At 48.2% G+C, this 19,622-nt stretch overlaps 1 protein-coding gene across 1 annotated transcript in view; it reads right to left on the bottom strand.

The window, feature by feature from the left end:
* Sorcs3 (sortilin related VPS10 domain containing receptor 3) overlaps positions 1 to 19,622 on the bottom strand; it is a 648,362-nt gene that overhangs the window by 322,036 nt on the left and 306,704 nt on the right. Inside the window, exon 3 of the mRNA XM_075974355.1 lies at positions 15,944 to 16,043. Within this exon, the coding sequence (XP_075830470.1) occupies positions 15,944 to 16,043 (100 nt within the window). The remainder of the gene's footprint in view (positions 1 to 15,943; positions 16,044 to 19,622) is intronic.

Genomic DNA, 19,622 nt, shown 5'->3' with positions numbered 1-19,622 from the left:
ACACCGTGCAGACACACACTGCCGCACCGGGCACACCGTGAAGACAAACACTGTCGCACCGGGCACACCGTGAAGACACACACTGCCGCACCGGGCACACCGTGTAGACACACACTGCCGCACCGGGCACACCGTGAAGACACACACTGCCGCACTGAGCACACCGTGAAGACACACACTGCCGCACCGGGCACACCGTGCAGACACACACTGCTGCACCGGGCACACCGTGAAGACACACTGCCGCACCGGGCACACCGTGTAGACACACACTGCCGCACCGGGCACTCCGTGCAGACACACACTGCCGCACCGGGCACACCGTGCAGACACACACTGCCGCACCGGGCACACCATGTAGACACACACTGCTGCACCGGGCACACCGTGCAGACACACACCGTGCCGCACCAGGCACACCGTGTAGACACACACTGCTGCACCGGGCACACCGTGCAGACACACACTGCCGCACCGGGCACACCGTGCAGACACACACTGCCGCACCGGGCACACCGTGCAGACACACACTGCTGCACCGGGCACACCATGCAGACACACACTGCCGCACCAGGCACACCGTGAAGACACACACTGCTGCACCGGGCACACCGTGCAGACACACACTGCCGCACCGGGCACACCGTGTAGACACACACTGCCGCACCGGGCACACCGTGCAGACACACACTGCTGCACCGGGCACACCATGCAGACACACACTGCCGCACAGGGCACACCATGCAGACACACACTGCCGCACCGGGCACACCGTGTAGACACACACTGCTGCACCGGGCACACCGTGCAGACACACACCGTGCCGCACCAGGCACACCGTGTAGACACACACTGCTGCACCGGGCACACCGTGCAGACACACACTGCCGCACCGGGCACACCGTGCAGACACACACTGCCGCACCGGGCACACCGTGCAGACACACACTGCTGCACCAGGCACACCGTGAAGACACACACTGCCGCACCGGGCACACCGTGAAGACACACACTGCCGCACCAGGCACACCGTGTAGACACACACTGCCGCACCGGGCACACCATGCAGACACACACTGCCGCACCGGGCACACCGTGAAGACACACACTGTCGCACCGGGCACACCGTGAAGACACACACTGCCGCACCGGGCACACCGTGTAGACACACACTGCCGCACCGGGCACACCGTGAAGACACACACTGCCGCACTGAGCACACCGTGAAGACACACACTGCCGCACCGGGCACACCGTGCAGACACACACTGCTGCACCGGGCACACCGTGAAGACACACTGCCGCACCGGGCACACCGTGTAGACACACACTGCCGCACCGGGCACTCCGTGCAGACACACACTGCCGCACCGGGCACACCGTGCAGACACACACTGCCGCACCGGGCACACCGTGTAGACACACACTGCTGCACCGGGCACACCGTGCAGACACACACCGTGCCGCACCAGGCACACCGTGTAGACACACACTGCTGCACCGGGCACACCGTGCAGACACACACTGCCGCACCGGGCACACCGTGCAGACACACACTGCCGCACCGGGCACACCGTGTAGACACACACTGCCGCACCGGGCACACCGTGCAGACACACACTGCTGCACCGGGCACACCATGCAGACACACACTGCCGCACAGGGCACACCATGCAGACACACACTGCCGCACCGGGCACACCGTGTAGACACACACTGCCGCACCGGGCACACCGTGCAGACACACACTGCCGCACCGGGCACACCGTGTAGACACACACTGCTGCACCGGGCACACCGTGTAGACACACAGCTGCACCGGACACACCGTGTAGACACACTACCGCACCGGGCACACCGTGCAGACACACACTGCTGCACCAGGCACACCGTGTAGACACACACTGCCGCACCGGGCACACCATGCAGACACACACTGCCACACCGGGCACACCGTGAAGACACACACTGCTGCACAGGGCACACCGTGTAGACACACACTGCCGCACCGGGCACACCGTGAAGACACACACTGCCGCACCGGGCACACCGTGAAGACACACACTGCCGCACCGGGCACACCGTGAAGACACACACTGCCGCACCGGGCACACCGTGAAGACACACACTGCCGCACTGAGCACACCGTGAAGACACACACTGCCGCACCGGGCACACCATGCAGACACACACTGCCGCACCGGGCACACCGTGAAGACACACTGCCGCACCGGGCACACCGTGTAGACACACACTGCCGCACCGGGCACTCCGTGCAGACACACACTGCCGCACCGGGCACACCGTGCAGACACACACTGCCGCACCGGGCACACCGTGTAGACACACACTGCTGCACCGGGCACACCGTGCAGACACACACCGTGCCGCACCAGGCACACCGTGTAGACACACACTGCTGCACCGGGCACACCGTGCAGACACACACTGCCGCACCGGGCACACCGTGCAGACACACACTGCCGCACCGGGCACACCGTGCAGACACACACTGCTGCACCGGGCACACCGTGCAGACACACACCGTGCCGCACCAGGCACACCGTGTAGACACACACTGCCGCACCGGGCACACCGTGTAGACACACACTGCTGCACTAGGTACACCGTGAAGACACACACTGCCGCACCGGGCACACCATGCAGACACACACTGCCGCACCGGGCACACCGTGCAGACACACACTGCTGCACCGGGCACACCGTGAAGACACACACTGCCGCACCGGGCACACCGTGCAGACACACACTGCCGCACCGGGCACACCGTGTAGACACACACTGCCGCACCGGGCACACCGTGAAGACACACACTGTCGCACCGGGCACACCGTGCAGACACACACTGCTGCACAGGGCACACCGTGAAGACACACACTGCTGCACAGGGCACACCGTGTAGACACATACTTCCGCACCGGGCACACCGTGTAGACACACACTGCCGCACAGGGCACACCATGCAGACACACACTGCCGCACCGGGCACACCGTGAAGACACACACTGCTGCACAGGGCACACCGTGTAGACACATACTTCCGCACCGGGCACACCGTGTAGACACACACTGCCGCACAGGGCACACCATGCAGACACACACTGCCGCACCGGGCACACCGTGCAGACACACACTGCCGCACCGGGCACACCATGCAGACACACACTGCCGCACCGGGCACACCGTGTAGACACACACTGCCGCACCGGGCACACCGTGTAGACACACACTGCTGCACCGGGCACACCGTGCAGACACACACTGCCGCACCAGGCACACTGTGAAGACACACACTGTCGCACCGGGCACACCGTGCAGACACACACTGCCGCACCAGGCACACCGTGCAGACACCACAGTGCTGGGGACTCAAACTCAAGCCTTCATGTTGGCATCAAGCTCTTTATTCACCGAGCTGTGACCCCAGCACTGAACCAGGACATATTCAGATTTCCCAGATGTGACTCCTTTACACCTGATAAATTTTTAAGAGACCTTATGTATATATGTATACAAAATAAGTATACAGTCAAATTATCACTATAACAAATGATAAAAATTTAATCATAAAACACTATAGCATATATACATCTTATCATTTATTGAAGACAAACAAATTTACGCACTAGTGAAATGTGTTTATTTTTACATGGGTAACTAAATCTTGGCTGAATATTTGATGCTGCAGGCTATAAGGTACCTTCACCATTTTTCATTGTTGATTTATATTTTGATTTTATAAACACAAATGTCAAAAAGGTAACCTTGTATAAATAGGTAGTCCAAATGACAGAGATATTTTTAAGGCCATCTCAGGAATTATTTTTAAATTCTTTCCTAATCCCAAATCAAAGTTCATTTAACAATTTTTATGAAACTCATCAGCAACACAAATAGCAATTTTAGAAACCAAACATGCTAGCACAATCCAATACAAAGATATACCAACATGATAGCTAAGTATGAGGAACGATAGCAGGAAAGGGCTGGGCCCTTGCTTTCCTCATGAAGCCATTATATTTCAATAAACATAGACAGCACATGTATAGCAAAAACACTAAAATTTACGACATTCAATCGTCTTAAATCTGATCACAGTGTTTCAGGTCCCATCTGTTGGTGTTGCACAAGGTGACGGCATCCTTGGTGCAAAGTCATGTGGTAAGTATACTGCATGCTGGATTTTTAAAATGAATTTTGTGTCCTATATGAAGAAATCTCTATTAGGACAGATTTCCCAAGCCTCGGATTCATTTGGTGGTCCTCTTTGGAGTCCACAGCAGTTGGGACCTAAACTCTATCTCTAGCCTCCTCCAGAAAGCAGAGTCACAGCGTGGAAGAGAAGAAAAAGAAGACTGGGATTGGCAGGATCTGCGACTCAGGACTTTTAATCCCTTCAGATTATCGGCAGCAATCCACCCATTTACAGCTGTATGACTGCAAGAGTCGGGGCTAGAATTCTACCTAGGATTTCAGATGAGATTCGGTACTGATGTGTCAGGAGAGCTTCATGGGAGGTTATGCTAAGTGTTGAAAGAGGAGTACACTTTTGCTAGTTGCAGTGAGCACCTGTCATTGAGAGCCATGGTACAGATAGAAAAGGCAGAAAATAAGAAAAACGCTAAACTTAGATGGCTGATCTCAGTTGATGTTCAAAAGATCCTATGAGGTGGTATGATGAGCTTTGTTACTTATATGACTTTTGCTATGCCTTTCCTTGTTAATGGAACACCTATTTTATTTTGGTATTGCCTTCCATATAGGATGAATCTTGGCACCACACAGGCCAGCTGAGCTAAATGTGAGCATGCCAACACAATGTGATGCTGGAGGCTGGGGGCTGCTGGGAGAAATACCCTCACTCAAAATACCTTGTGTTATGCTTCTGGAGAGTTTCCTACCTGGGTATGTTATTAGAACCCCTGCAAACACTGTCATCCAAGACGGGAACGTTTTCCTAGGCCATAGACAGAGGATAGTTCTAGATGACAGGGAAGAAAGAAAGAGCTGTGTTCTGGATGATGTTACTGAATCAGAGACTTGAATTTTATCACAAGAAGTAGACAATTTCTCACCTTTCAGGAATGAAGGTGGAGTTCTCTGTAAGTCATGGAGCCGAAGTGTGCCGGCTGACATAGGGAGGCAGGAAGAGAACCCATTTTATACAAAATGGCCTGAAGTTTTGAACAATTAAAACTTGTGCCAGATGATAGAGTAGGAACAGTTGAACAGGGCAAGTTAAAGCCCAAAGAGCTAGACTGAAAACCTCTGGATCTACAAGCAAAAGCATGGACATCTCCAATTTGGGATTCGGTGGAATGTTCCTAAGCAAGGATTTGCATGATCAAAGCAGTGATTGATTCCCGAAGACAAACTACAAGTCCTCTGGGAACCATCGTTGGAAAAGATCAGGCATACACATACCTTTATGATTCACTGCCCCTGTTGTCCAGGGTTGATAGTTCAAGCCTCAGGCTCCTGCCTTCCTACACAAGGGCAGATTCAACACAGACAGGCTCACGTGCAACCAGCTGGGAGACTAAAGAGAAATTATCTTTATAGCCACTCAAGAAGAGAGGTGACAGGGAGTGCTCCAAACCATTTGCAATTGGCTTAGGGTCCAGCTGAAGCAAGACAGCTTTCCAGACAGCCACGTCAAGAAGCTATTAATACTGAGAAAAATCTCCACAGAGAAATAACTTTTTACAACCTTCTGTCTGTGAGGCCACTCTCCCTCGAGGTCTCGAATGCTAATGCTCTGTGACTTGGGATCAGGGTGGGGCAGCGGAGACCAGCAAGCCAGGAGTTCATCTTTCCCAACCTTGTTACCAAGCAGCCTTGCTAAGCTCGGCTCAGACATCAGCTCGCTCTTCTCCGCAGGCTCAGAGTGCAGTCCGAGAAATCTTTCCTGCATACATTTGCTGCCATCACCTCTTCTTGGATGATGGAAGACCTGAGGTTCAGGCCAAGGACCACTTTGGATAATTGCATCCTATCTCTCTGCAACTCTTCTTATGTGGCTGTCCTTGTCTAGCCCAGCCTGGCTGTTTTATTAATCAGTCAAGTGCCCCATCTGATACCATCCTATGGACAAAAAGTACTGGAAAAAGAAAAACCTAAGCTGCCAATAACTCCCCAAGCTCATCACTGAACCTTACGCTCAGCCTACTTTACACTTTATGTCCAGATTAGGTTCGAGTATTTCTAGTTTCCTCCTTGAGTTGGGTTAGTTTTCCTCCTTTCTGTTTGGTGCCTTCTCTAACCCTTAGTATGTTAAGCAAATGTTCCCTGGTTTGGAGTGCTTTTCTCATTAAACCATGGCTCATGTTCTCTTCTGATCTTGCCTTGTGTGGCTAATCCAAGTCCAACTTGATCTTGTGGAGCCGACATAGCAACTATGTACCAAAGGGCACATTCTTCAGAAGAGTTACCCTGACCCGAAGGATCTACCTAAACTCTCCTACCACTGGTGCCATGGAAGCTCTGGGATTCCTAAGTCAACAGCACCACCAACTTTCAGCTGTCAGCTTTGCCCTTAGCTTCATGCTGTGTCATGTGCCATGCAGTGTCTGCCAGGGCAATTTGGCAGGAAGTTTCTTGAGACTCACCAAAGCCATGGTTCTTCACTTAAGTGGCCATGAAGACCTGATACGTTTCTCCTCTTACAGGGACTCAGATTCTTCATCAGTCGCATTAGAGACATGACCAAGAAAGACTTCTGATGGTTTTTGCATGATTGAAATTTTCAGCAAACATTACTCGTACTTCTCTTTCTAATGCACAGTCAGGAAAATCACAGCTCCAGATGCCTGGCCAATATTAGCTTTTATAACTGAAAGTCTCAGATTTGAGGTCACTAGCTCTTACTTTCAAGTGAACATTGTCCTTAAATACATCCACCAGTGTGAGGTCTAGGCTGTCAGTACACAGAATTCTCCAGCCCTTCAAGAAGATCTAGAGTGTCAGAGGAGCTAACCTGTAGTCAACAAGGTATCTGTTTCTGCACAGTTGGGGCAGAGTTTGGCTTGAGAGGCACAGCGATTATGGAGGAGCAGGTAGAGTTGTGGGGGTTCACTGTGAGGAAGGAGTAAGTAAAATTCGGTGGAAGTGGGGAACAGGGAGGGAGGAGCAGATAGTTTGGTGAAGGGGTGACATGATGAAGATGTCTGAAACTCTGGAGCAGGCAAATCAGGATATGAATCTGTGCTCTGGTTAGCTCTGCTTGTCAACTGGGGATTGGAAAACGATGGGTAGAAATGCTTTGTATATACCTGTCAGAGCTCTAAAAACATTAATTTAGACTTCTCCTTCATTAAGTGACACATGACCCACGAGTTGTTCATGAAGGGGTGGAGAGAGTGTGAAACAGAGGGGCACAGAGAAGGTAACTTTTCTTGTAGAAGGTGAAAGTACTCTGCTAGACTGAGAACGGCATAGATAGATTTCTTCTCCCAGGAGAGAAATAGGCTACACGGGTCAAGAGCACCTGGGACCTGGAAGATATCGCTGAGCAGAGGAAAAGGCCAAAGAGAAGACCATTTAAGTGGAGGAAAGAAGCTATACTGTAGAACGCCGGCTTCACACCAGGCCTGCTGCAGGTATCCTTGTTCAATTCTTAAAGCGATTCTGAAAAATTAAAATCACTCCTACAAACACCACTGACAGATGTAAAAAGAGGGGCTTCAAGAAGTTCAATAAAGCATTTAAGGTCACACAGCAAGAAGGGCATGGGCCACATATGAAGCTCTTTCCCCGACACCACTGCCGGCCTTGCTAGGTGTGGCGAGAACAGAAGGCAGAGACATTCTAGGTGAGACCCCGCCTTCTCTATCTCCAGCAGCCCAGACAGGAGACAGTCATATACATTTTCCATAGCTCTGTCCTCTCGGGATTGTTTTCTCTCTCTGGTTGGTCACACAGGGCTGCTAGTATGAGCACTGCCCTCCATTTGTCCAGGAGGCCAGTGTCTCTGCATTGCTGACACAGAACCCAGCTTAGGCAGTACCAACTCCAAAGTTGTGCCTGAGAAATTTGGCTGATCCGAGGCTCCCAGAACTCCCATCCTTATTACCTAGACACATTCTCCAGCATAATGTGTTCTGAGTAAAACCTTCTGTTACTATGAGCTTGGGCTGGTAATACGAGTGTAGGGGCAAGGCGAGCATGAATACCAGGAGCAATCACATTGCTTGGTTGAGCTCACCCAGGCTGAAATAAAACAGAAGTCATTTCTTTTCCTAGTGGTGGTTGTTTTCATCATGATATGCAGCTAGGGGCAGTGGGAGGCACTTCCTGTACCACTGCATACTAGAACTTCAGGGGCAGTGGGAGGCACTTTCTGTACACTGCACACTAAAACTTCAGGAAGGATGCAGCATCCTGCTCCTGAAAACCCTAAAAACACTATTCTTACTTGTGATGTTCAATAAAACAGAGCCTGGAGGCCAACTGAAGGCTGAACAGCTGAGGAAACACCGTCAACCAGATGTATTTGCTGAGATTCCTCCTTGGTCCAAGAGGCACGGCCCCAGCCTTCCTTATACTGCTCTCATGCTGTGGGGCCTCTTAGCAAAGCTGCTACGGACCCCATATCCTTCAACATGGAGTACTAACTCTACCACTCCTGAAGTATGGGGGGGGCAGAATTTCTGCTCCTACCTCCCCTCACCTTGCTGCTCTGAAACCCAACACACCGATTGGTACTCCCCTGCCTTCGCATCCATATTTTATGTTCCTTTTTAATTAAAAAATTACTTTTTATCATATATGCCAACCCCAGTTCCCCCTCCTTCCCCTTCTCCTGTCCCCCATCTCCCTCCTTCTCATCCTCCATCCACTCCTCAGCATGGGTAAGGCCTTCCTTAGGGAGTTAACAAGGTCTGTCATGCCAATTTCAAGCAGGACCAGGCAACCCTCCCATCCCACCATAGGGAATGGGCTCCAAAAAGCCAGTTCATGCACCTGGGATAGGTCCTGGTACCACCGCCAGTTCTCTCCGCCATGGATCAAGCCATATAACTGTCACCCACATTCAGAGCACCTAGTTCGATCCCATGCAGGCTCCCTAGGTCTATAGTCTGTGAACCCCCATTAGCTCAGGTCAGTTGTCTCTGTGGTGTTCCCCATCATGGTCTTGACCCCGCCTTGTTCATATGATCCCTGCTCCCTCTCTTCAGCTAAACTCCAGGAGCTCACTCAGTTCAGTGCTTGGCTGTGGGTCACTGCATCTGCTTCCATCAGTTACTAGATGTAGGTTCTATGAAGACAGTTAGGGTATTCACTAATCTAATTAAAGGGAAGGCCTTTTCAGACACCTTCTTCACTATTGCTAGAGAGTCTTAGCTGGGGTTATTCTTGTGAATTTCTGAGAACTTGTCTATCACCAGGTTTCTCCCTATCCCCATAGTTTCTCCCTACCCCCCCCCCATAGGATAAAGAAAATGTGGTACATTTACACAATGAAGTATTACTTAGTAGAAAAAAATGACATCTTGGAATTTGCAGTCAAATGGGTGGAACCAGGTGAGGTAACCCAGACCCAGAAAGACAAACATGGTATGCACTCACTCATAAGTGGATATTAGATGTAAAGCAGAGGATAACAAAGCTATAATCCACAATCCCTGAGAAGCTGGGCAAGAAGCAGGACCCTAAGAGGGACACACGTGGTGTGGTGGGCCCCAGGAAGGAAAATAGTTAAGATCTCCTGAATAACTTGAGGGTGGGTAGAAGGTAGGGGATGGAAAATTGAGGGATCAAGAAGAGCCAGTTGGGGGAGGGATGGAGGGGAAGAGCAATGAAAGAAATATCTTCACTTCCATATTTAATTATCCTTTCTGTGTCTGTGTGAATGTCACACATGTGCAAGTGCTCACAGATGCCAGAAGAGGGCGCTGGATCCCCTGGAACTGGGGTTATAGGAGCTTGCGAGCTGCCAGATGGGGCATAGGGAATACAGCTCTGGTCCTTTAGAACAGTGAGTACCCTAAACACTGAGCCATCTCTCCAGCTCTCCGTGTTTCATTTCTTCAGACTGAGACACTAGCTTCTTTTTTAAAAGCCTCAGAAGTACATTCTTAGCTGTCACTTCCCATCCAGGACATCAGTCTCATTATTTTCCCCTCAAGCCTTCTTCCCTGGGTTTGCCCTTCATCTTCCTTTTTCCAGTTCCAACTTTACCCTGTACCCTTGGCTTACAATCGGTCGGAATAGAAACCTCTGCTCATGATTGTGCTGAACACATGTGATGCTCAGATGATCTAGCAGGTAAACAGGATGGGCCTCTCATATGCCATCCAGACACACAAGTTTCCTTTCGATTCTTGTTGCAGTCTAACTAGCATAGCACAGAAGGAAAAATAACCCCTCTTTTCTTAGATTTGAACCCTGACATTTTCATGATTCTTTGTTGAAATCCTCAATACACACATGAAAACTTCTGATGTGGGAGTGTCATATATCAATCTGTTGATTTCATTGGTTAAGTAATAAACAAACTGCTTGGCCTCATAGCTTAAAACATAGGTGGGAGGAGTAAACAGAACAGAATGCTGGGAGGAAGAGGAAGTGAGGTAAGACACCTCAAAGAGACGCCATAGCTCAGCTCCCAGGCAGACATATGCGATGAAGCTCCGACCCAGGATGGACGTAGGCTAGAATCTCCCTGGTAAGCCACCTCGTAGGCTACAGCAGATTATTAGAAATGGGCTAGTCCAGGTGCCAGAGTTAGCCTAGAAGAGGCTAGATAGAAATGGGCCAAGCAGCGTTTAAATGAATACAGTTTGTGTGTTGTTATTTCGGGCATAAGCTAGCAGGCGGCCGGGGTGCTGGGGACACAGCCCCGCCGCTCATATTACAACAAACTTCAAACCAATAAAACCCAAATTTAAAACTATGGTGGGTAAGTATAATCCCTCAAAAAAAAAGTAAGTAGCTAATTTATGTTATTCCTCTTAACTGGGTAGATAATATCACTGAAATTATATTTTATTTTTAAAAAAGATAATAAATATATTTGCTAAGAAACCCTAAAGGGCAATTTGGAGAAAAGCCAGGCAATGGGTTTATATTCTTCCCATTTTCAAATAAAATGCAAAAGAAAAAATAGCAATCATTTTAATGAGCCTTTAAATAAATTCTTGGCTACAGCATTCAGCAGTAATTTACACAGGGAAGCACATACATGTATCTGCTGAGAGAGGGACTTCGTGACTAAAGAGTGAATTTCCAAGAATTAGTCTGGGTTCTTTTTCCTTTAAGTGATTAGTTGAATCAAAACATGCTTCAAGGCCTCTGCTTAGCTGATTTACACTTGCAAAGGAAGACAGGAGCTTACAACCATTTCTTCATGCAGTGGTTGCCCTTCTTCTGATGTCTTAGCCCACAGTGAGACCTACTTCTTTTTCTTGGGGAGCAAGGGAGACAGGAGTGTTTTCTGATTCTCTCCGTGGACACACCAAGAAAAAGCAGGGTTGGACATTGACTCAGGGAGCAAACTCACATCCTTCTATTTCTCTGATCCTTCCTGCCCAAGGTTCCCACAAACACCTCTCCTGATACATTGTTCCAGCTCTCTAGTAACTGTGTTCATTTAGGAGGCAAGAAAAACAAGGTGCTTGTGAATGAACAGGAGAGAAACCATTCCTCTCCATCAGCACAGAGATCAATTTCACTTAGACAGCCAGCAGGTTGGGTTTTAAAAGACAGGAAAGACATGGGGAAAGCTAAGGTGGTTCCTGGCTCGTGAACGAGGCATACCTGGGGCTTTATAAACAACTAGGCTTCTAGGAGTTATGCTCAGTCCGGGAAGGTCTGGAGGTAGTGAAAGAGTGATACCAACTCCCATCCGGATTAGAAGCAAGGTCAGGCAGTGGGCTCTCTGGAAGCCTCGTTTCTAGTCTGGAACCCTGATCTAGCAATAGCTAGTTGCATTCTCACAGGGCAGCCTAAGTGTAATCGCCTCTCCTAAAGGCCATTTTGCCAACGTCCACTTTTCACTTGTGGCCTTTCTTATCACCTTGAATAACAATACAAACTGAACACAAGAGGTCAAAGCAACTGTTGCCCATCCTGCCACCGCAAGCCTCGAGCTTTGCCTCATCTACTAAAATTGCCCCTAAAGAGATTTTATGAGAAACTCTATACAGAAAATCTCTTATGAAAATCTGATGTTTTAAAGAGTGTGTTAACCCTCTCTCGCTACTCCGGGCATCGATTGTCCCATGATGGCAGTCATCTGGAGCACCTGTAGCAATAAAAACCACCACCTGACCCGTGTTCTCCTCACTCCCACGTGCCCTGGGATTTGCATCTCTAGGTCTGTGTGTATAGTTGACATGTGTGCATCTTATGAACCCAGGAAGAATTACACATTTCTGAAGTCATAACCCTTCCCCCCTCGGATGCTTTGCTTGGAAGTAGACGCTTAACCCAGTGCTTTACAAGGACAGCTTCGACACATCCACTGTTTACTGTGTGACTCTGGTACAAGGGACGTTAATATCTGTGAGCTGCAGGGGTGACACCCTACTGCTTAGTCTCCTCATTCCCCCGAGACTGTCAGGAGATGTGGGTCAAGGAAAGGAGGAGCCCGCAGGTTCTACATTTCATTTTCTGTTTTCTATAGGGGTTTTTCGGCTTTATTTGGAGAGTGGCATGGACCTATGTGACCAGTTGGTCATGCATACAATGCTCCTTCCGCAAGCAACCTGACATAGGAAAGCATGCTCATTGGAAAAATCATTTCCGCAGTGCATCCTGGGAAGTAATTGTCCTTCTCACTGGTAAATCAATTAAGGATGGAGTGTGTAACACACCCCTCCACTGCCCAGAAACTGCTAATCCTCCGATACTAATGAGCAGAAAGCCTCCGGAAACCTCAGGTTATTGCTGCTATCACAACAACTCCAATCCTTTTGAGCTCTGGACCCATGGCAATGTCAGCCCATCTCCAGGGTCAGAGAGAGAGCAGAATGGAGTCTCAGACACCTATTACCAGCTTTTTGTTTTTAACAAAGATAAATGTGGACCTGCTTGAGCCTTAGTTTCCTCGTCTGTACAGCAGAGATAAAGTTTTCAGACCCAAGTCAGAGAACTGAGCCCATTACAAGGAAATTGTTAGAAGCTCCATAAAATAATATCATATTTCTATGCTGATGTCAGATCTACTACACACCCCCCCCCCACACACACACACACACTACAGTGACTCAACCACATCCTTGGCAGTTACATCTGTGTATTATCCTTTCCATTTCCAACACTGTCCCTAAAGATGCAGGTGGCGGTGGCTTTTGAGCCAGAGCAATTAGAACACAACATGCCTGCAATTCCCTGTCCATTCAAAGGTTCCTTCTCTGAGAGATTCACAGACAGGAATGAAGCATCTCTGGCTGGGAAATGCACAGCCATCAGCCAGACCGTACAAAACACAGGTCTGGTAAACAAACTTGACCCTGGCACTTGTCATACTGCGTGGGCTCGAGGACAAGACTCGAGTGACTATAATGAATTCTGAGGACCCAGGGATGCTTATTTCCTGTAAGGGGAAGAAGAAGTTGCAGGCTGGCACTCACCAGCCTGTACCCTAACAGAGCCTTACATCACCGAGGCAAACCTTGATCACTCCAAATCCAATCCACTATCATTCATCTTCTAAGTGCCAGGCTCAGAGACATCCTGCAGTATCGGACTACCAGAACAAAGTCAAACTCCTACACAGGTGGTAAACTAATTACAGTGAGTATCAGAGAGACATAATTCATATCAAATGGAGTAGGGGTAGGTCAATGTCATTATAATAATTCCGATGCCACCATATCATTGGCCTAGGACAATGGAAGACGTTCTAGGTATCTTACCAATTTTCTCATGCAGAATGATGACGCCTGCTATATAAAAAGGTAGCATCCTATTCACAGCCTGTGAGGAAGACCACACTGTAAGCCTCAGAGATGATGTCCATAGCCTTATCCCTCAAAAGGTCCCACTAGGAAGTTTATTACAGATCCATCACTCATGACAGTGGAGCCATGGGCAGCTGACTAAAGTCTGCTTCGCCATCTCACCTGCTTGTGAAGGGCTGCAAGGATGAGCAGACACTGGACATAAAGCTTCCCCGGAGGACAGAACCACATTTCCCATCATCCCTGGCCGAGAGTAAGGCTGAGAAGGAAACCACACACACACACACACACACACACACACACACGCACACACACGCACACACATGCACACACACATGCACACACACACACAAAAAAAAAACTTCTGTTTTTAACCTAACGGCTTAGGAACTATCAAGTTTTGGAGAATTTCTTGTTCTCAAAGAAGAAAAAAATGCAGTGACAAAATTAAAAGCCAATGGTTACTTTTATGAGGAACTTTAAAAATAAAAGCACAATTTACAGTTTCGCCGGGGGCAACAGATCTCATCTGATGGATTCACAGCCTCCACGGAAAGCAGCGGCCATCTGTTGAATAAATAACTCATTAGGTAAAAAGCAAGAGCCTCCACGAGATTAACCGAAAAGCCTGCTGGAGCCCACCGCCAATGAGAATGGAGAGCTGAAGATGATTGGGGAACTGGGAGAATCAAAAGAATCTTGCTTAACGCAAGCTGGGAAGAGAATCCAGGGGATGACAGGTTTAAATTTCGAGACATATTTTAAAAGGAATCTGAAAAGTTGTAAACTAAGACATTTCATCCCACCGCCATGACGACAGTCCCAAGTTCAAGATGAGCACCCAGGCAAATGAACGCACTCCCTCCTAGCAGCTTATCATAATGCCTCCGTGTAGAAATGAGAGATTTCGGTCAAAGGAAATATTCTGAGCACGGCAAGCCACCATGTGCAAGGTATTTGTATCACCGACAACCAGGGGCTGCCGTCAGAGGTTGGGAGGACTGCATGGGAAATGAAGCCCACTCCTGAGAGCTGAGTGCCATGTTAGAATCAAAGAGTCTTCTGTCTGTGCGCCTTGCAGAAGCTCACTCCCAAGCCTAAGGGGGAAGAAAGAGGGCTTTGCAAAGCCACTGGAGAATGAAAACTGAATTATGAGAGAAAACTTAGTAGAGTTTTAGAGCTACTGAAATGGCCTTATGATCATTTTGGTTCCAATCCACCTAAGCTTTCAACAGTAGAGCTGTGTCAGCTGGGGACAGAGCACGTCTCTCTAAATCCAATACGCTGGACAGTACTTGGCTCCTAGGGCTATCCACCATTTCAAAGAATTAGGTCTCAACCTCCCCATATCATTCCATGGTGAAAGCCTGACCTCCTATGATTTCATCCCAGCCACCAGTCAAGAGAGAACCAGAGAGCTGGCGGAGTCAGAGAGGTCCTCTACCTCTGAAGTAGAACTTGGAGTTCAAGTAGAAGAAACCGGGAAACACTCCTCCTTCCCTTGAAGGAAGAGATTCCCCACAAAGAAACTGGTGCCCAATAAACAAACAAAGAGATGAATGAATAAACAAACAGATAGGCAGGCGAGAAGGAACCTAGAGAAAGAATGAACTCCAGAGTCTAACCTGGTCCCGTTCAAGCTGGAGTGTTAGCGAATCTCTCTGAGCTTGCATCTTTTCCTCAATAATGGGGCAGGAATGGTTTCGACCCACAGGTCCACTGTGAGTAAAAGTAAGACACAGAAAGGCTACGGTCCTGTGCACAGCTACATAATTTCACAGGTGTTGCTTTCTCATCATTTATATCATCATCATCATCATCATCATCATCATCATCATCATCATCAGTATTACTCTAAAGACTCTTGTTAACATTGTAGCCTACTTATGGGGTTCCCAGGACATGAAGCAGGCCTTCCACGAGTGCTGTCATAGCTGCTGTGTTTGTTCTCGGCTTGTGGCTGAAGCCACTCTGCTACCCGGAAGGAGAATACAGGAACTCCCGACTCCTCCTCTTACCTTCCTTTTGTTGGTGGGGTTGACATAGAGGTAACTGAGGACGGTCTTCAAGCCCACTTTGTCATTTAGTTTTTCATAGGTGGTGCCATAGTCCGTCGACCTGCAGAAAGACGGGAGGACAAAACAAGAAGGGAGAGATTGTTTCATCAGATGAGGGATTGCATTTAAAGGGAAGCCAGGGTCCCTCCCCCCAAACCTGCATCTTTGTTCCCAAATCACATGAATGCTTGAAAATGTTCCTCAGAGATAAAAAGCCCCATTAGTTTTAGAAGAGCAATTAGACTAATGCATCGTCTTCTTCCCGAGCTTGCTCTCCTTTGCTCCCAGCCTTTCTCCGAGACCTACTTTCTTGCCCCTTGTGAAGCTGGGTGGAGGAAGAAGCTGCTGGAGACTGCCTGCCTCCCACGCAGCTAACTCCGTGCTTCCGAATGTGGTACTGGGCAGCCCACAATTCTCACCATTCAGCCCTCAGTTCTATCTGAGTGTGAGCCGCAAAGGGAGATGCTAGGGTTTTCCACCAGAGGGGGATGATGGGATTTTCTGCAGATACTACACTACAGCCAACTTCACACACCCAGAAGCAAAGTTGTCAGGGACAGGAATTGCCCAAGAGCCTCCTGGGACCAGTGGCCAAAGGAGGCAACACCAGGAAGAGGTTCTGATATCCTACACGGGTATATCACAGGACAAAAAACAATGACACTAAACTGGACAAAGTTGTTCCTCTTTCTGACTGTGGTGCTATTTGCTACCTGCTCCTCCCTTGACCCTCATTTCTGGCCGATTGACAAATGCAAAAACCACAGAAAGGCTCAGAGGATAAAGTAGATCAACCCAATGGTATCTTCTATGTTGGATCTTCCTCTTTCTTCCTCATCTTCCCCACTGGAAAAGGGAAAGTGCCTAACCACAGGATTCATGAGAACAGACTTCCTGCCACACTCCAGTCACTCTTCGATCCTCTATGCATCTCCCTTCCTTTCAGACAATCAGGATCACCAGCCTTCCCCTCCTGTGTTCAGTACCTCTGTGGTTCGTCTTGAGACTCTTCTCCAGCTGAGGCTTTTGAAGCATTTATAGGTCAATGCATTCTCTCTGTCATCAGTTGACCTGTGAGTGTGAAGCACTGAGCCTCTTAATTTCAGTTCTCAACCTGTCTCTACGATTCCTCTTGACTTTGGCTTCCTGATAGTAGAGTAACCACCTGTCTTTAACTTCTCTTTAATCCTTTATCCATTCTCAAACTTTAATATGGTTCTGACTTGGCTCATATATTAGCCTGAGAAGCCCATGGGTTGACCTAAAGGGTTGTTGCCATATGCAGAGGTTCTCAACCTAAGGGTCATGACCCTTTCACAGGGGTTGCCTAAGACCATCAAAAAACACTAATATTTACATTATTAATCATAACAGTAAGAAAATTACAATTATGGAGGAGCAACGGACTAATTTTATGGTTGGGGTCACCACAGCATGAGGAACTGTATTAAAGGTCTGCAGCATTAGGAAGGCTGAGAACCATTTGTGGCCTGAAGTTTCTCTACCCTTCTTCCTCAAACCATTCAAAGTACCTCTTCACAAGAATTCTTTTCTCTATCTTACACACGCTGAAGAATACTCTGCGTGCTTCTTTTCTAACTCTCTGAGGGTGCTATGGTTATTTCCTTTATGTTCTACCATCTAACCCACAAGGAAAGCCCTCACGGTCAAGGAACTTCACAAAATGCCATAAGATGAAAAAGAGAAACCACAAAGGCCCTCTGTCTCCCCCCCCCACTCTCCCTCCGTTTCTCTTTAGGAAAGGGCAGGCCTCCCATCAAAAAAGCACGGCATATCAAGTTGCAGAAAGACTAAGCATCTCCCATGAATCAAGGCTGGGCAAGGCAACCCAGTATGAGGAGTAAGTCCCAAATGTCTGTTGAAGAGTTGGAAATAAGATTCTTTTCCATTTCTGTAGCTCTTTAATTACATGCCCGGGGCAAGTAATTTAGCCTCCGGGAGCCTCAGGTTTCTTACCTGAGAAATGGAGATAACTGAACCTCAGGAAGTTATTGTGACAATATAGAAATAACAGCACAGAGAAAGACCAATAGGATCCAGGGGAGAGAAATAATACAAACAAATTAAAATGAAGAGGTTTTTGCTCATTTCTCCTTTCTCAACAGGTACAAAACATGGTGTTACCCAGTATGTATACTTCACACGTTCACTAAAGAAATTCCTATGGCATCTGAAGTCTCTCCCTAGGATGCCATCTCAATATTTATATTAGTTACAGTAACATTAATAATCAGTCCCCCCGAGAAGCTGGCTTGCTCTGCTTGATCTCAAGACTATCACAGGCACAGAATGTGGGGAGTCACTTCCAGTCTTTCTCTTTGCCTGTATCTCTTAACATCAGCTCTATCTCCAAGTCTTCGTGATTCTGTCTCCAAATAAATTAAGTAGCAAGCATCGCAACCCTGCGCACACCCATGTATGGCTCACACGTGCATCTGTAACAGTCTTCTGCTTGGAGGATGCTCCTATTCTTCTCCCTGACACCTATCCTCTGTGCTGTTAGGAGACTATACTCCGCACACCCAGCTCTCTCGACCTCATACTCCAGAGGAAACGACCCACTGCATGCACACAGAGCAGCTTCATTTTCCACACTCAGTCTTTGAAAATTTGGTTTCCAACGTCCTTACGGAGCCCATCATGAGCCATTTGCACCTCACGGCTTTCGTCCTGGCTTTGCTGAACTCTCCTAGTCATGCCCCACATTTTCACTGCCCTCCCTGAAACAGACATCACTTATTTCCTCTTAATAAACTTGTCTCCAACGTTCAAACCTAACTCTAACACTATCCATCTTCTGACTTTCCTACAGGGAAATTGATCACAATCCCTTTGTGGCTTTTCTTTCACCCTTGTTGCATTCCTTCCTATTTTTGTGCCTGCCCCATTCTTTTATCTACTTTATTACAGGACTGCTTCTTTGACTTGACCTACCTGCAGGTAAGCAACACATCATATACCTGCTCCAATGTTCCATATCATGCCTGGCATAATGAAAGTGCTAAATGAATTGGCTAGTAATGGTTTGCTTTGCATTTATTTCTAAGAATAAATGAGTGAACTTGTCCAAACCTACTCACAAAATCCTAACCAACTGCTAAGTTTTAACAGTAACTCAAAACACAGCCATCCTCCTAGAGATCATACCTGATGCTCTGGATGCTGGCATGACTGTCACAGACTGCTGAGATCCAGCAGCGCTTGGTACCAGAGAAGGACCAGTAATTCACTCATATTAGAATCAAGGTTAAATACCGCATGAGCCTACCACCCTCAGCAATGCTGCCCTCCAAGGCAGTGTAGCCGACAAAATTACGACCTCCAAAGGCAATAAGATGCATGCTTTTATTAACTGAAATAAAACATTCTCTAAAGGACTTGATCTATGCTTCTTCCAGCACAAAAGCAGCACTGTGCAGGAAAAGAACACTGGACATGGAGACTGGCAACCCAGACTTCAGAGTTGAATCTAAAATGCATACTAATGCATTGCCCTGGATGAGAATTTCTCTAAGCCTGTGGAAGAAAAATGAAACAGCAAACAAACAACAGCATCTGACAATGGTTAAAACGATGAAGCCAGTTTTACTGAGGACCAGTACGATGAGCCTGAGGGCTA

Source organism: Microtus pennsylvanicus, chromosome 5, assembly GCF_037038515.1.
Source record: "Microtus pennsylvanicus isolate mMicPen1 chromosome 5, mMicPen1.hap1, whole genome shotgun sequence".
NCBI classification, from domain to species: Eukaryota; Metazoa; Chordata; class Mammalia; order Rodentia; family Cricetidae; genus Microtus; species Microtus pennsylvanicus.
This window is presented reverse-complemented; position numbering and strand designations above follow the sequence as displayed.